This window comes from Mangifera indica, chromosome 3, assembly GCF_011075055.1.
Source record: "Mangifera indica cultivar Alphonso chromosome 3, CATAS_Mindica_2.1, whole genome shotgun sequence".
Classification (NCBI taxonomy): domain Eukaryota; kingdom Viridiplantae; phylum Streptophyta; class Magnoliopsida; order Sapindales; family Anacardiaceae; genus Mangifera; species Mangifera indica.
The window spans coordinates 8,159,692-8,178,392 of record NC_058139.1 but is presented as its reverse complement, the minus strand read 5'-3'; the positions used below and the strand labels follow the sequence as shown (position 1 = coordinate 8,178,392).

The 18,701-nt window shown below is 31.0% G+C and overlaps 2 protein-coding genes across 6 annotated transcripts; one reads left to right on the top strand and one right to left on the bottom strand.

Annotated features, from left to right (window-relative positions):
- The first annotated feature begins 1,550 nt into the window (after positions 1–1,550).
- LOC123210545 lies at positions 1,551–3,766 on the top strand. Of its 4 annotated transcripts, none has more exons than XM_044628966.1 (3): positions 1,597–1,767; positions 2,084–2,291; positions 3,318–3,766. In XM_044628966.1, the coding sequence occupies exon 3, from the start codon at positions 3,325–3,327 to the stop codon at positions 3,520–3,522; it is 198 nt and encodes a 65-aa protein (XP_044484901.1). In that variant the 5' UTR covers positions 1,597–1,767; positions 2,084–2,291; positions 3,318–3,324; the 3' UTR covers positions 3,523–3,766. The 4 variants fall into 4 exon arrangements, 3 of the variants coding, with proteins under 3 accessions (XP_044484902.1, XP_044484901.1, XP_044484900.1); XM_044628965.1 differs by having other exon boundaries at positions 2,034–2,291; XR_006501271.1 differs by lacking the exon at positions 2,084–2,291 and having other exon boundaries at positions 1,551–1,767.
- Positions 3,767–6,032: 2,266 nt separating this feature from the next.
- On the bottom strand, positions 6,033–11,201 carry LOC123210428 (protein indeterminate-domain 7-like). Of its 2 annotated transcripts, none has more exons than XM_044628777.1 (5): positions 10,984–11,201; positions 10,513–10,783; positions 10,031–10,427; positions 8,614–9,611; positions 6,033–6,434 (listed from the first exon to the last, which is right to left on the bottom strand). In XM_044628777.1, exons 2-5 carry the CDS (start codon positions 10,700–10,702, stop codon positions 6,340–6,342), a joined length of 1,680 nt encoding a protein of 559 aa, XP_044484712.1. In that variant the 5' UTR covers positions 10,703–10,783; positions 10,984–11,201; the 3' UTR covers positions 6,033–6,339. The 2 variants fall into 2 exon arrangements, with proteins under 2 accessions (XP_044484712.1, XP_044484713.1); XM_044628778.1 differs by lacking the exon at positions 6,033–6,434 and adding an exon at positions 8,138–8,166 and having other exon boundaries at positions 10,984–11,198.
- Positions 11,202–18,701: the final 7,500 nt, after the last annotated feature.

The window sequence follows — 18,701 nt, the reverse complement described above, 5'->3', positions numbered from 1 at the left end:
CAAGAAATTCTATACCTTTCCAATGATATAAATATATATTATATAACATTTTTATATTTAAATTAAAATAATGCTAAATTATTATAAAATGTATATAAAGTAAAATTATTTAAATTACTTTTTCAGTTTATGACTAATCTTAGTGAATATATGATCATTTTCTAAATTTTCATATTGGTATTTTTAAGAATTTAAAAAAGAAACAATAATTTATATTTTATTCAAGTAGCGTAAAGGAAGATTTTTTTTTTTTTTGGCTATAAAGTTTACAACTTTGAAATTATAAGTAATATTATGCATCTAAATTTTAGATATTAAATTGTGTGACATTAAAACTCATTACCAAATCACATTAAAATCATTGTCACATGCCTTTGTGAGATAAAAGTTGGGATATATAGCATTATTATAATGAAAACTTGTTTCATTAATATTTCACATAATTTCGGTGAAATTAATATAACTTCAAAATAGTTGGATTTGTCATAGTATAGTACAATATTGGGGAGTTAACTGAGATTTCCCCTTATGATTTTATGATTGTCATCATCACCAAAATCCAACGGTTTTCATCAACTCATTCCAAAGGTTACAACTTCTGATTGCAGTAGATCTTTAAGCATAGGGCAAACGACTATTTCCCACCCAAGTTTAGATGTAAGTATTGTGCATACCTGCGTTAGATCAAAAACTTAAACATCCATTTATATAGTAAGTTCTATTAAAATTTTGATGTAAATACTGTGCATACCTGCGTTAGATCAAAAACCCAAATATCCATTTATATATTAAGTTCTATTAAAATTCTTAGTTATAATAAGAGTAAAATTGTCATTTTATCATTAATCCTAAAACCTTAATTTTCATCCCTCAAATTTGAAAAACTAATATTTTATCTCATTTTTAAAATTTAAAAAGTTAACATTTCATCTCTAAGGTTTCATTTCTTCCCCTTCATTCTCCAACGACCATTCTCCGACCAATCTCTCATCTATCAATGCACCCTTTCACATCCCAGACAACAACGTGATAAAAAGCTACCATGGTAATGCAATGACAATACTTCAATTCAAATCCGTTGTGACGATGAACCCTAAACCTTTGATTTAGCCAAAAGCATGATGGAGATGCTTGGGAGATATTTTGATTTGGCCAAGAAAGTAAGAGAGACACTTGGGAGACATTTTTATTAGCCGAAATCCATCGCATAATGGATTTGGACAAAGCATTATGATCCATCGCGTGACGAATTTGAACGAAGAGCCACGATTTGTCACATTCGTGGTAGCCTATCATTGCATTGTCGTCTAGGATACGAGAGGGTCCACTGACAAATGAGAGGTTGGCTAAAAAATGATCGTCTAAGAATGGAGCGGAAGAAATGAAACCCTAAGGATGAAATGTTAACTTTTTAAATTTGAAAATAGGGGTAAAATATTAGTTTTTCAAATCTGAGAGATAAAAGTTAGGGTTTTAGGGTTTAGTATAAAATAATAATTTTATTCTTATCTATAACTAAAAATTCTAATAAAAGTTAGTTCATAGACAGGTTTTTAGATTTTTCAACTGATGCGAGGATGTTTTTGGATTACGCTAAAACTTGGGTGGGAAATTGTCCTTTGGCCTTAAGCATATTCGTTTCTCCACAAGAAGGCCTGATTTTTAGTCCCGGGAGTGAAGGATAGTCGGTAACCCACTATCAAAATTTCATCTTTTTTAACTTCCCAATTCATAGCTTCAACAAGCTTAATCAAACTTTTGCTCTAGGTTCGTTTTCTCCTCTCTCTCTTTAGCTTTGATTTGCGTATTGCATATGTTTGTGTTTGTTTTTGTTGATATATTTCGATGCGTTCTCTTGGTTTGATTTGTTTGATTGTTGAAACCAATTCTTTTTAAAATGAAGAAGAGAAGGAAAATATTGGTTCTTTGATTGAAAAATGAGTGAAAATGAATTAGCAACTTGGTTTAGAGAATATTTGTTCTGACCCAGAACTTTTTTGAGCTAATTTTTTTTTTTTTTTTCATGTTATTAGGATCTTGTGATAATGTTTGGTTAGGTTGCTTTTGGTTATGTCTTGTGTAGAAGTGAGAATATTTGTATCAAAACTTTAGCCATGGTATGTTAATGAAGAGGAAAGGATGTTGTGAGATCATAAGCAGCGGAGAAGTGGATGAGGAATGGTTTTGTATGGCTTTCTAGAGAGGACAATGTTTAGGAAAGTGGCATGGAAAAAATCTTCTGTGGGACAGGTTCATGTTAGCGTGCTTGGCTTGTTCAACTTTCATGTCAGGTGATTCGATAGTTGCACTTGCATCTGTCTCATTGATATAAGCACTTGTAATGATAAGATTTCTTTTGCAAATGTTAAATCTTTTGGACATTGTCAGATTAGTAATTTAGAAGAAATATTTTTGATTGCCTTGCACAACTCAACGGACATGGCTGCTGAAAGCAATGGATTTACTCTTGTAATGTTGGTTGGATGGAGCATTAAACGGCAATGCTTCTTGATGAAAACATAGCTTTATTATTGAATGTCAGATCCCATCAGTCGCTTGATAGACATGATGAAGCAAATATACAAGAGAGTTGTAAAGTTATTTTCAGGGGGAAAACAAGCAAAAGAGTTAATCTACATCTTGTTCTTCTGGATATTGATGATTATTTATTAGAATGATTGAAAGACCCTTTTGGTAATGAAATATGACTAGGATAGGATATTTGTATGAGATCACTTAATAATTGTAACTGAAAATCCCATTTAATGTGGGGTTCTTAGCTCTATATTTTCCTAAATGTTTGAGCCTTTAAGAAAACTGATTATTGTTGATGTATGATGTTGTTTTTGAGTGACTCTATGCTGTTGAGGGTCAGTTTAATTTCAGAAGAAAATTGCTGGAAGATTCTTACAGAATGTTATATACGGGCGAATAGATGCCTACTTCAATTCTTACATGGTTTCACTGTTATTTATTGTTTGTTAACAAATTAAGTCACATATATTCGAATAGATGAACAAAATATCTCTAAACAACATTGCATCCCATCCTATGATTCTGATATAATTATGTTTCAAGGCAATTTAGTCCTTGATCTGATAACAATCAGAATTGCATTACTGGAGTTGATAAAAGGATTTGCATTCACATTCATAAAGTATTAAGAACTATGCAATGTTTCTTGTTCTTATTAGTGGTGTTTTTGCTCTGATTTTTTCATGGCACTTATTCATGATGTATTGCAATCTGACATTTATTATTTGTCATTTAAATTGGAGGTGTTATCTCTGAATTTCTTTTAGTGCTTGAAATTACAGGTAGAAAATGGCAATAAAACCAACTGTTGCCTTGAGGGCTATGCTTGTAGGTGGGATAGCTGCATTTGCTAAAATAGGGGGTGTAATGAAAGCAGCCGGTGGTGCAAAGCTGGGGGCAGCAGCAACTGCCGTGTCAATGGCAGCCGTGGCTGTGACACAATCAAAAGAGGATCAAAAGGATGGTTCGAAGCCATCTTCGAAGTGATTTGTTTCTTTCTTTTGTCTTTCTGTTTGCAGTGATCATGTAGTCAGTACTGTTTGTAACATAGGTTGATGCTCCCGGGTTGTCAGGAACAGTTCAGCCATGGTTTATTTTGACTTTGACCAGATGAGAATGATAAAAGGATCAAACAACTTGAAATAAAAGCAATGACTTGATTCTTATTTAGTTATGCATGAAGGCCCTGAGCTTTCTGCTTATGTATAAAAATTTCTAGATTGGTGAGTAATACTGTGGATGTATCTTATCCCTTTTTCTATGATTTCATTAATTTAATATTTTATGATAAGAATTTATGAAAATATATAATCTAATTTCTATTATAATCATATCAAAATAGCTAAATTATGTAAAAATTTGTGAAATTCAGCTATGTTGTTAGGTGGAAGACTTTTTTTTTTTTTTCCTTTGGAGGAAAATATTATTTGAAACATGTAGAATCTTTCTCTTCCAAGTAAAGTATTATTTATTTATTTATTTATTTTTTTTGGGAAAAGGAATTATTATTGAAGTTCAAAGGGATATGAATTTACTCATAATATGATAATTCTTTGGGGGTGGGCTACTATTGGGCCCAATTTTACCTTTTTTGGGCTTTCTCCTCCTGTGAATGTTTAGGCCCATCTTTGCTGCTAAGGGACTACACAACTATTTTGAATTGAAATTTTATATTAATAAAATTATATGTATATATAAAATTGGTATATATTATTATATAATTGAATACATATAACATTACTCCTTTTTATATACTCATTCATTTCAATTAGTGTAGGTCAAAAGTTCAATTGAAAGAGAAAAGCGATGACTTAATTTGTCTCAATGTGTATGAAAGTGGAGATCAAAACCTATATAATACTAGTCATATATTCTAAGTCCCACTACAATGTGAAAGAAGCCAAATTCACTTTAGCTTTCCACCTATGCCAATGTCCTCAAGCCAATACTCATCAATCACTTTAACAAAACATAAACAGTATCAACCCAATAATTATCAAAATCATAACGCCAATATTATAATGTTTGTCAATTCCTACAACAGTTGGAATAAGGAAGAATCATCTCCGGTAATGTAGGCACATGAGTGAGTTCAAATTACCTCAAACCCACAAATCTAACCATCCAAATATTGCAGGGTTGTCATGAAAAACATGCAAAAATGGGAGTTTATATATAATATGGAAGATGAAACAGGCAAAAGAAATGGAAGTGATGAAGATGCAGTACAGTGAAGTGGACCCTGAGGTTGTGTTTAGAGCTGAAAATGGATATCCTTTTTTTATGATCCAAATTCCCTGGAGATGGAGGATGTATATGATCTTGCGGTGGTGACTGCCGGCGAAGTGGGCCAAAATAATGCAATAATAATATGGCCAAAAAATTATCTCATCTAAGGTGTGGTTCATTAATAAAGCCTTGCCCCATTAATTTTAAAAAATCCAAATATTTACTTGTAAACTGTTTTCGTTAATAAATTCAGTTAGAGAGACAAGGGTACACCAATTAACCAACCCTAAACACTGTTCTCTCTCTTTCTCTGCAAAGACAAAAACCACCGTCTCTCTTCTGAAAACATCTCTATGTAAAAATGCACCCTTGACCCTCCTGTCTTTCTTTCTTTGTAAGACAAAAATCAAACCAGGGCCATGGAGCAATCCCCTCCCACCATTTCCAGATCCTTTTCTTCAGCTTCATCCCGACTCAAGATTTTGTAGGTGGGATGATGGCTCATGATGCCAGATCTCGGTGGCTACAATTACAAATTGTTGACATTGACAGTGCTGACTACAATCGCGGTAAAAACGACGGTTGTTTCGGTGTATCCTATCTCGAAATATTTTGTGCGTTCGAGGGCTTAACCCAATGCTCAATAGGTAGAGCCAATTGGTGCGACGACTGTTGGTAAATTAGTAATTTACAATTAAATTAACAAAAGAAACTAATAAAATTGTATGGGAGATGAATATTTACATTTTTTAAAACTACCATGTGAGAGTTTTTGTCATCGGCCTGTACCTTGGGTTGGGTGGGAATAAGTTTTTTGGCCTTAATAAATAATATTGAGTTTGAAGTGAGCTGCCATGAAGTGTTTTCTTGCTCTTTATGATCACTCAAGTACTACTTTATTCAGTGGATTCTTTCTCGTACAGATTTTATGCAATTATTCCCTCTCATAGTGTAGCTACTAATGCCACAATCTTATTATTTTTTCACAAATTTGTATATATTTGATATAATTTAATTAATTAGCTCAAAAGAAATTTAGAAATTAAATCCTTTTTGAAGAAGCTTAGGGCCATTTGTTTATGTATGTTTATTGTATATGATATGATCACTGTAAGCGATGAGGTTCATTATAAGATAAGAAGTGATTTTCTTACAAATTTTTTCAAATAATATTAAAGTTTACCTTATGCAACCTCGAAGTAAGCAACCTACCTAAAAAACAAAAACAGAAAGGGGAGAGAGAGAGAGATTTGAGTGAAGACTGTAAGTCAAAGAAAAAGGTACAGTACTATTATTAACACAAAGGCAGGAGCATCTTTTACAGCGACAAGTCAACTTGATTTTAGCCATGCGCCACTTCCACCCACCATCAAAATACGTAAATCCAAATTAAACAGCATATTCAGAGAGACCTTCGAGCCAAACACATTCAGCTTTAATTGCCCTTTAATGGCCAGCTCTTATAGAGAGAGAGAGATAGATATACATAGATGCCATCACCAGACAAAAAGCACCCAACAAAAACAAATAAAGCAATCGATATTGCATCAAAAATAATGCATCAGAAAAATTAACTTATGTGGGTTTGGAGCATGTGATCTCTTTTGCCATTGTAGCCCACCACTCTTTCCCTTTTTTATCTTCATCTCCATTACCAACAAGACAAAGCTCTATATATTTACATGCATGTATGTCAGAAAATATTATGATAAACATGACACATTCCATCTCCATATATATAAAGTGAAAAGATGTCACATTTCTTTCCATAAAAGAAAATCCAACAAAAAAAAGAAAAATATTTGATGGGTCTGGATATGTATGTTTCTTGTCGAGTGTTTATGCAACAAAAATCTAATATATCAAATATGAAAATTCTTAAATGCAAATGTAGTTGTTTTATTTAAAACATATTATTTTCTAATATAGTGATATGTTTATCCCATGGACATGCATTCATATGGGTTTGAAAGGCAAATATTCTCTCTTTCTCCCATAATAATATAAGTTACAAAATTCATCACAAAACCAAGGAGAGGAAGTGGGATTGCAGAGGAATCTTTGTTTTGTTATAATTAATTATAAATTTTGGTATTTGATTTCATTTCATTTCGAAAACCAATGAAAGGACAAATGCCAGCCACAACTTTCAAAGTTAGTCCGCACATCTATTTAAATTGACCTAACATAGCAATCTTGGGGATAAGCATCTTTCTTTCTGTCTTTCTTTCTGTCTCACATTTCTGGCCTTATAAACTTTTCACAGAACCACCTTTTCTTATGATAGCCTAATCATACCTTACTAATAATATCATTTTTATTTCATAACTCCATCCCTCTCTCTCCGTTCTCATAATAAGAGAAATATTATGTACCGATATTTATTTTATATAAATATTTACATATATAAATGTATTATTGTATGAATAAATATTATTTGATCATTAATTTGGAATCATACAATTATATCATGACATATTTATATGTGTATATATAATTTTATTGTTATAATAAATGTATACGTAAATGTAGATACACACCTTTTACTTCATTTTTTCTCATGATTTTCTTATATTTAATTTCACAAAGAAAATAGAGATTTAGAGGAAAATTACATCAAGTATGATAATTCATTATTTATCTCTCATTCATTGCTTGCTTTTCTTTTGTTTTGTCCACGAAAACCCACCTTATTTTACTTACTTTCTAAATTAATTTCAATTAAAAACCAAAATTGTAATTAAATTAAATAAATAATATTCATAGTGTTATCTGTCTACCAAGTAGGCCAATGAAATTGAGGGATCTTCCCTTGGGATTGAATCCTACTTTGCACCCACAATGGGTATCAAACTTGCCGTATCTATCCAGGCTATAAAACTTTCTCTTCTATTTATGCACATTTTTCTAACCTTTCCACTTGAGATTCCAATGCTTTAACTCATTTTTACTTAGAGTAAAACTGTTTATATAAATAAATTATATAAATTTACTCATACAATCTAATGTATTAGCATTTGATTAGATAATTTAAAATAAAAAATAATAATAATAATCATATCCCTCAATTATAAATTGTCACATTAATTTATACGAATAAATTTATATAATTTATTTATACATATAATTTTATTCTTCTACCTGTTAATCTTATATCCCACTATTCATATACTTATTCATTTCTATATAATTCATAAAATAATAACTAATGCTATATAAATGTATAAAGATTAAGGATGTCTTTTTTTTTTTGTGATGGTAGAGTGAGATCCACCAAACCATATCAAGGCTTATTATTAATTAGTGGATTACATAAAATTTACCTTTTGCATAAAAGGGTTCAAAATTTAACTAAATTAACTTACCTTGTGTAATATGTAATGTCAATTCATGATACCAAATCTGCAAAAGGATAAATAATCTTGAAAATTATAATAGGACTTCAAATTTTAATTATTTTATATCATTGCATGATTAATTAATAATGATCTCGCAGTTAACATATGTTGGATCACATGTGATTCATATTAAAGTACACTTTGTCTTCATACCAACCAGCTGGGATCAATTCACGGGATATATATATATATATATATGAAAAACCCTAGGGTTTCTTAATTATTAGATAAAAAAACATTTACATATAAGCGAAAAATTACATGCAGTCAGTAATAGTATGATAATAATAGAAGAAAGAAGAGGCGAGGAAATTATGCTTAAAATAACTACACAAGGGTATTGAATATAATCATCACATTGAGAGATTCTCCATTTTGGAAGCTTGAAATAACAAAGTGAGAAAGAAAATTAATTAATAAAAGCCTTATAAGCAAACAAACATGAACTAACCTTGCCATGGTTTCTGAGAGTGATGAGTGTGTTGTTGTTGTTGTTGCTCATGAGAGGAAAAAGAGGAAGTGTTGATGCAATTTCCAAGACCGGCAATGTTGAGAATATCAGATTGAGGGAGCGGTCGAAGCCCCAAGAAATCTCTGGTTTGATGATGGTGGCCATCATTTCTACTATGACTTGTTTCATTGAAATGCCCGGCAGCTTTAAATACATCATCGAATGAAGCGGCCGAAGACAAGGAATTCATCATTTCTTGAATAAGAATCCCTGAGCCTCGTGCAGTGGGAGGAGCAGTTGCAACTTTATTCCCGAAGGGTGTTAAGCCATGGACAAAAGAGGTGCCACCACTACTTTCAAGACCTTCACGTGAAGACAAATTGTGACCAAGACCAGCTGTTGTTGTAATGTTATTTGCAGAATCCGCACACACGTGAGCTTCTTGTTGTTGTTGTTGGTGATGGAGGTGGGGTCTGATCATTAATCTGCCATGAGATTGTGATGAAGGTGCAGAAGTACTAGCCTTGTTATTGCTTATTGCTGCACCCATTTGTGCAGCTTTTTGCAGCAATGCAGTTGCTGACATGTGAGGTGCTGGAGCTGCAACTGTTTGATGGTATGGATGAAGTGTGGGGCCAAGACTAGGATTAGGGTTTGAATGAATAAACTCTTGTTGTTGATGATGGGCATTAAAGATTGATGAGGCTGCTGAAGAGAGACCTAACCCTTGTGTAATTGGTGGGCCAGAAATTGGCTGATCATTGGCAGCAAGCCATGGTGGTATTATTTCTTGTCTTAGGCTAAAACTTTGTTGCTCTTTTTTAAGCGAAAAAGAATGGAGGTTTTGTGGGTCGAATTGGTTGACATGATGTGAAGTACTAGAGCCAGGTTGATGTTGAGAAGAGAGAAGTGCAGAATTATTTGTCCCTGTAATTGCTCTTGCACTTTCTTCAGCTAAAGCGTCACAGAAAGCTCTGTGCGTGATGAAACTATCCCTCCTATAAAAAATTAATAAAAATATAAATATAAACACAAACACAAGCAAACAAGCAAAACCGTCATAAAGTATGCCTATGACAATGCCAGAAATATTTGACTTTCTTTCTCTCTTCCTCGCTTTCTGCAAATCCATTTTTATTTTCTTTCTTTCTTTTTAACTATGGGGAGCTAAGGACAGATTGTCCACATTGACAACTTCAATTAAATTTATCCTTTCTAAGCATATATTCTCTCTCTCTCTCCAAGTTATAAATGAAGAATGAAAAGTAAAGAAAATTTTAAGAGACATTCACTTTGTCTTGACATATTTCAATAAATGAAGATATTAGAATGTTGTCATTAATTAGGGGTGTTGATAAAATTCATAACTTGAGGAGAAGAATATATACTATTAATATTAATCTGGATAATTAGTTACCTTGAGAAAAGGGTTCCACAGTCACATCTGTACTCTCTAGTGCCACAAGTCTTGGAGTGAGCTTTCCAATCTGATTGAACTGCATACTTCTTGGAACATTTTTCACATTTCCACTTCTTCTCTCCATGTTTTCTGCAAAAATGTTTCTTTATTCCTGTTAAGTCTCCAAGAGCTCTTGAAGGATCATGGTGGACACAGCTTGCTTCTGGACATACGTACACCTTCTTCTTCACTTCTTTGTTTGTTCTTTGCTTCAATTTCCATGGTAAATTATGCCCTCTTCTATGAAGTTGAAGATTCTGGTCCCTTTGAAATCCCTTGTTGCAGATCTCACACACAAATCTGTTTGTTGCCATCAGTGTTTTGGGTGACAAAGCTACCACTTCTGCCTCTGGGTCTAATCCAAACCCAAGGAAAAAAAAAACATAAGTAAAAACAATTTCCAAATGAAAACCACAAACATAAATGATTATAATATTAACCTGGGTTGCCTGGTAAGTTTCTTTTCTTTTTAGCTGATGGTTGAACTTGAGATGGTGGTTGTGAAGCAAAGTATTGTTGAGGATTTCCTGAAGAAACACTAGCTTGGTCACCAGATGCAGAAGTCAAATTGGACATGTTTTCTTCTATAGCTTGCTGTTGTTGCTGGTGGAATATAAAACCTTTCATCATCTTCTACTCTAAGCTCGACAAATTCTGAAACTCATGATAAATTTTATTTGTAGATCTTGGAAACGAACATGTTGCTGAGATCTAAAGACAAGAAAAAGTCAAGGTGAAACAAAGTAAACCTAACAAAGAAGAAAGAAAGAAAGAAAGAAAAAATTATCTCTCAATAATTTTCATCATATATTGACATGGCTCCTTCCTTGTTTGGCTTCGACCCAGGAGACAATATTTTTTTCATGAAAACTCATAAAGAAACAAATGAAGCAGAATTTATATGCAACTACCTAGCTAGCTTTCAACTGAGCAAGATGATCTTCATACAAGCCAAGGAAAATCAAACAAAAGCCGTACAAATATAAACAAAGAAGAAGATGAAAAGAAAAAGATTACTCAGTCTCTCATAAAAATTCTTCAGAGAGAGAGAGAGAGAGAGAGAGAAAGACTGGGATGATAAGGTATCTCTGTGTGTAATCCAGAAGTAAGTTCCAAAACCACAAACGCAACAAAGAGAAACCCTACGGCTAACTCATGACGTTACATTTTCTGTCTTTTCCTTTGTTCTCTTCCTCAACGCCACAAAAATCTCTTCTTTCTTTATTCTCCATTTTCTTTTCAAAATTTATTAATTACCATTTTCACTTTTATATTATAATTTCTTTTGTTAAGATTAAACAACTTTCCCTTCCTACATAAAGTAATGAGAAAGAGAGACATGGACGTGTATATATATATATATATATATATATTACATGATGGGTCGTAGACCCATACATGATTCACAGCTTTCTACATTAACAGAGACATGATCCATTCATTGATTTAAATTTTTTTTTTTTTTTTTAAACAGGCATGGCTAAAAGTTACTTCATAAGCTACTTTCTGCTTGTTCCAACATTTTTCTTTTTTACTATTTTAATCTGTATTCTTTTCATTATTCATTTAACTATTGTTTATACGTATACATTTATTCTATTTTTACTCTTAACATATGTCCTATATATATACACACTTGATATTCCTGTAAATTTTGCATGTTACATTGAAAAATATGTCTAATCCAAACTAGACTATCTAACTTGAGATTAATGATTCTCGTGATGGCTGAAACTAAGAATAGTGTGTTGATAAATTAATATATAAAGTAGTAGGGGTAGTTGAAATAGTGATCATTTTCAAGGTTGTTATGAGTGATGATATCTCTATACTTATCAACTCTCATGTGACCATGAGATTCAATCGGAAGAGAACTAAATGGTAGATAAAGATACACTACCATAGTTGACTTCTTTGTCTTCAATTTTCAAGCCTTTTTATTTGACTCCATATTCTTAATAGTATAAGTCCACTAAACCTAATTAAGTAATTTTGAGGGATACGTATCTTTTCAATCTAATTTATGTCAAAAACGAACAATTTTTATACTCAAAATCGAAAATAAAAAATTTTCTTCTTTTGATAGATTTCGTTAAAAAATTTTGTTACATTTTAGGGCTAAAGTAAGAAAAATACAAAAATATTCTTGTATTGATATTTAAAATGATAAATTGTCCTTTTACAATTTATTTAAAAAATTCACGTATTGTCCTTCTCCATCTCCCAATACTCTTTTTCTTTTATAGAAATTTAATTAATTTCTTTTTAATTTTTCAATCCAAACTATTTTCATTGTCAACACTCCCAACAATTCATCACCGACAAACTTCTTAACCCAAACCTATAGAAATTCAATTAATTTCTTTTAAATTTTATTTCAATTAAAAAAATTTCATTATCAACAATCCCAACGGTACATCACTAAGAAACTCCACAAAATCTCCTTGTCACCAAAAAACCCTTCCTCTCCTGCAAATCCATGTCTTTTCTAACAATTCCCTTCAAAGTCCTAAACACACATTCACCATAACCTTTTGCTTTAAATTCAATCTTTCTAGAGAAAAAAATTGAAGAAGAGTTTTACGATAAAGTAGAATGTTGTAAATTGTCTCCCCTTTTCTAAAATCTATGGTCAATTAAATTTGTGGTCATAGTAGAATTAGGGTCGATATACAAATCAAATAATACTTGATCTTTACCTAAAATTCAAGTCAGTAAATTAAGGGATTGAGATAAACACTATTTTTGTAACCATGATGAGTTATCAATATAATAAAAAGATTTGATTGTATAACAACTCAAATATTGAAAGGTTTGATCAACTAACACTGATTCTCTATTTGTTAGGTGGTTATAACATCTTGTTAGAAGTTGCTTATAATCTATGAATAATGAGATGATTAATTGTAAATTAATTATGATTTTATTCATTATCAACTCATCAAATAACCTCTATGTCACACATAATAAGAGATTGTTTACTATGACTAAGAAGATTTAGATTTAATGTATAAATAGTGAATCACCTCAGGTTATCCTGAAGATGATGAATTTATATATTTGAAAATGTGTTATAATATTTAGAATATATATTAGAAACATTGTTGGGTCTAGTTAAGAGAAATCAAACACTCAGGGCCAAAAGACAATTACCTAAGAGTTAGGGGTGGAGTGTATATAGAGTGAGTTAGATTTATGAGATGTAATCTCATATAATCTGAAACATATCTGATAACCTCACAACCCTAGCTGGATATTACAAATGTGGGGAGAAAATTTTCTCTCCATAACACTCTCTATATTCTATCCATTCACACAATATAGTATTTGTGTAATCACTTGACAATCTTCATATATTATTAATGTCAATAGAGCCTTTGTATAGATGAGTAGAGTCGTTTTGTATTGACAAAGGAAGCGAAAATAGATTCAGGATCAAATATGCTAAGTAGAGCCTTCAAATGTAAGTATACAAGGCTCTTTTTGCTATAATTGTATGCATGATAAACCCCTTGAGCCGAAGGGTATGGGTTTTTTATCTATAAATTTTAAATTTTTGCTGCTATTACGTGCTTAGATTTGATAATATACTTTCAAAATAATTGTTCTCCCTAATTTTAAATATGAAAATCATTTGTGAGCTCATCTAAAATTAGGGTATGAGTATCGACATTTATGTACTTCACTAGAATCAATATTCAATAATATAATTCATTTTTTCAATAGATATTCCTCGCAATAAGAGATAATGATATATGTGTCTCTTCTCCTCTAATAATATAATTAACAATGAAAAAAATCTTATTATCATTTGTTGTTATATCTTCTATTTTTTCAATATTAAAACCTATTTTTTTTAGTGGTTTCTGTTCATATTTTCCAAGAGTTTCCGTTCCCTCTCACAAAATAGATATATATTTTTGTCATTTTTTTGTTTTATTCCTGGATAATGTTTTAGTTTTGGAAATGGGATATTTCTCGACCCAAGTCTCAATGTGCCCTCCCCAGCTCGCCCTGCCATTGAAATAATAATCTATATAGATCGATTTATAATTAAATCTAAAATAACAATTAAGATTTAATTTATATTCATCAATTAATGTCGCTTCATATGCACAACGCATCACTTAAATAAAAAATCCTAAAGCGTGTATATATAAATATGCTGATTAATTATGTATCAAGTCATTCTCTTTGACAAATGTTCTGATTTTTAAAATATATATTTTGATATATGTATGTCTTTAGGTATGTTAGCGTCAGGATTTCAAGCAGGCTTGGATCCTACATTGAAAATTTGATATTCTGCTCTCAGATTTATATAGGTTTACTTCTTTCTAATTTTAATAGTTATTTTTCTTTTCAGTTAGTAGAGTCGATTTCACATATTTTAGTTGTAATTATGTAACATAGGTGATGCTTTTGACATAATAGTGTCCGCTTAGGCTAACAAGGAGCTGCATACCAACTCACTTGGTGTTGTGGTTGTAGAAAGTAGTAGTATGTTCTGATTCCAAATGTAAAGTGTAAAAATTAGATCTCACATCGAAAGTTTGAGATTTTAATATAGGGTTCATGTAGCTTTCTTTGAGCTATATAATTTTAAAAACTAATTTTTGAAATATGATTTTTCTAAGGTTAATCCAATCATGCATATATTAGTCAAATTAAGATGAGCATGACTGCAAATTTTGTATTAGATACCAAAAGTATCCTATGTGATACTTGTTCTTTCCTAGTCAAAATTGATGTATAATACAAATTACAAAGACTATATAATACAAAGCAATTCAATTATTTATGAACTAATGCATCTTTGCCGGCTTTGCAGCCCTAAATTTTAAAAGATTAATCAAAGACCAAAAGACATAGTCCTACCCAAGGTCTCAACTCCCACCCGCAAAGTTTAAAAAATTCAATATCTACCATTTTGTTAAAATTCTCAATTAGGGTTAAAGGAAAATAATGTTTATTTAGTTAAAAATATTTAAAAAAACTAAAATTCTATTATATTTTCTCTGTTTAATTTAATAATTTAATAATTTTTCCTTATTCAAAATTTAAAAAAGTGATCAAATTTTTCATAGGGTTTTTTCAGTGACCAAAGGCAACAAACTCCACTAGTTTTGATCGCATTCTCTTTCCCTCCCTCCTTGACCATTCTCGTCAAATGAAGATGAAATAAGTCTTTGGGCCTTAATCAAATTACATATATATTAGTTTTAAAAAATGAGTATGATTGTGAGTTTGGGGTAGAGGTACGAGAGGTATCCCATGTGATACCTGTTCTTCCCTAATCAAATTTCATGATCTATGCATATTATTTTATATATACAAATTACAAAAAGTGTATAATATAAAGTCATATGCAGATTAGTTGAATATTTTAAGAGTGATGGATCCAACAAGTAATAGTATATGATAATTTATGAGTCAGCTATCATTAAACATTTAACTATCTTATAATCATCTAAGGGTCGGCCAATCCAGAATTATAAATGCCGTCGTTAGTGGTAAGTAGACGCAAAGAAATTAATTAAGATGTCTTCTTCAACAATCATCCCCTTAACCCTTAAGCTAACTGCAATTTTTAAATGATTAAAATTAGTTTTCGGTTAATCCCTTTAACATTGCAACTCATTAATTAGTTAGGCAATCAATTTGATTTGGCAAATTAATTCAATTGAATAATATGAAAAAAAGACAGGCCAAAGACTTATTCCCACCTCAGGTTTGGTCTATTCTCAAACTTTCACGAGAAAACAATTAAAGAGGGTGAAATTCGTCTAAAAGTGGTGACTGAAAAAATCAAACCTTAGAGTAAAAATACAGTTTTTTAAAATGATTAGTAGAGCGAAATTTATTAATTTTTTAAATTAAAAGAGAAAATCAGATAAAATTGTTTTGTTAAATAATGAATTTACCTTTAATTCTAATAGAGAAATTTAACAAAATAATAAATATTTTAGTTTTTAAAACTTTTATGTTAGAATTGGTAGTTTAGCTAAACCTTGGGTGGGAATAAGAATTTTGGCCAAAAAAAAAAAAAAAAAGGATTGTGTTATGTCCAGGTAAAATCACATGTGGGAATATCAATTTCGCCCATTGCCCCAAATTGCAAGGCAAGTCATTTTTTAAAATTCTAGAAGAAATTGAATTTGAAAAAATAATTAAAAAATGTATGAAGGAAATCAAAATCAAAATCATTATCATCTGTGAATGTGTCCTCTCACGAGTTCACGAGGGGGCACCCAAAAAGCAGTAGGCCCAACACTAATTGATTAAGATTTTTTGGGCCCACTTCAATTGTCAAACATTGTTTAAGTCTCTTACCTACACCACACCTCTATCATCCTCCATCCACATCCACCTCCACAATAGTCTCCTCCATACACCAATAAGCCTCGGTTGGCTTGAGCCGGGTTTGTTTTAAGAAAATCTTATTAATTTGTTTTACTTGATATTTTATAACAATATTTTTTGTCATGATCACAGGTGGATACGAATAGGATCTTATTTGAATATTTTTTAATTTAAATTTGATTTAAATAGAAAATAATTTAACTCAAATTTATTGATTCAAAATTAAGAATAATTTGAGTTTAATTTAAATAAAAAATTATTTGATTCAGTTTTGTTCGAATTTAATTTAAATTTATAACTCAAATTAATAGTTTTAATTTGTTATTCGATTCAGTTTGAATTTATAATTTAAACTTATTATTCAAATTCATAACTCTTTAACCAAATAATATTATTTTAATCAAATAATATATAAAATTATTAATTTTAGCTATAAATTTAAACCAAATCAAATCATGAATTTGAACTAATTTAAACTACAAATTTGAACTATTAATTTCAACTGTAAATTTAAATTAAACTCAAATTGAATCAAAATAAACATATTTTAATTTAAATTCAATTTGATTTTAAAAATAAATCAAATTTTTAACTTAAATTTCGTTTTAATTTAAATCAAATAACTTCAAATTGAATTAAACCAAATTAACTTGGATAAAGGGTAACCCTACCTTTGATAGTATGTAAGTTGAAATTTCAAATCATCAATAACGTAAGAAAAATTTTGATGAAGGGAGTAAAGATTTATAGGGTGAGGGTGCATGGGAGATAATGGAGGTGAATAGCTCATTACAAATTCCTATTTTCACATAAAACAATTACATAACTTACTGTAACAGCCTTTCACCGTCTGTGTCAACACACCCGTGAAAAGGACGAATTGAGGACTCGTACTTGACCCGACAAGTCCACGTGGCGACAAATGATTGGAAATAGCACGAATGATTCATGCAGACTTACTATTTTCTCTCTCTCTCTCTCTCTCTCTCTCTGAAGTACTTTGTCAGAAGAGGCGGCAAAATTCCATTGACACCTGTCAGCCTACCCTGTTACCCTCACCAGGCAATGGCTCGTCCCGTCTTCTAATTAACCAAATTTCCACCCGATTAGGACTTCAATTTTTTGTTTTTCTCATGTATATTAATCTTTATATATATTTAAATAATTTTGCTAAAATTTTTAATAAATTGTGCATTATCACGTCATTAAAACATGTATATTTTATTCAATTGCTTGTTTAAAATATGTTGAATTTTGGATATCATTATTATAAAAAAATTATCATTTGGAAGATTAATCAGGATGATTGATGGTTTTCTTTGAAAATTATACATGAGACAAAAGATGATTATTGTCCTTGTTAGGAAGGCCATGAGAAAGGCCAAATTGGATTACTCTAACTTCGGTAAAGTATCATTATCCATTGGGCGATGATATATATTTATATTTTTGAATTTATAATTAAAAATACAAATAATATATTATTATATGATCGAATGTTATTTGAATGAAAAAAATTATCTATATTTGAAAAAAAATTCAAATAAAAAAAACTATTTGTCATCATGAAAATCTAGTAGACTTGAACCATGAACAAACAAAGGCAAAGCAAAATTCAACTCATAACGGGCACTAGAATCATACATGCCTTGGTGGAGATGGAACAAGTAATGGAGATGTTCAGCTTCTGTTAAGTGAAAATGTACTGACTTCACGCATGCAAAAAGCAAGAGAAACTTTCTTGCCTACTACTGCACCTGATGTACATGCATTTTGAAAAGGTTTTAAGCAGGTCCCATAGTGACAAATTCTCGGGCCAATGAGGCCACCCTCTCTTGCTTTCAAACATGTATTTGTCAGGAAAAGGGCAAGAAAAGAATATATACATAGCATATGCTGCAAGTAAACTTGAGGGATTAGTCAAAGTAAGGCACTTGGGCCAAAAGTCTTGAATTTCTCATTTCTCTGTGCATTCTAAAGTTTGGCAAGAAATGAGTATTATTGTTGTATAAAAAGGGTAGACCATTATTGGTATATGCAGTTCATTGTGGCCACATAAAAAATAAGATAAAGGCTAGAGCATTACTGATGCACGCAATCCATCATAACTATCATAAATTTGCTGTACGTCAAGAGCTTCTGTCTCCATCATTTTTGTAAGACCTTCACTCACTTTTTCATGGTCCATGAGATGCATCATCATACCTTTACAAGTGCAAATTTAGGGAATGGAAAGAAATGAAATGGGAATCAATACTTGAAAGTG

Coding starts and splice junctions, on each gene's coding strand:
- LOC123210428 (XM_044628777.1), bottom strand. CDS start 10,702: ATGATGAAAGGTTTTATATTCCACCAGCAACAACAGCAAGCTATAGAA. Junction 9,612..10,030: donor TGTGGAACCCTTTTCTCAAG/GTAACTAATTAT, acceptor AATTTTTTATAG/GAGGGATAGTTTCATCACGC. Junction 6,435..8,613: donor CTCTCAGAAACCATGGCAAG/GTTAGTTCATGT, acceptor GTAAATATATAG/AGCTTTGTCTTGTTGGTAAT.
- LOC123210545 (XM_044628967.1), top strand. CDS start 3,325: ATGGCAATAAAACCAACTGTTGCCTTGAGGGCTATGCTTGTAGGTGGG.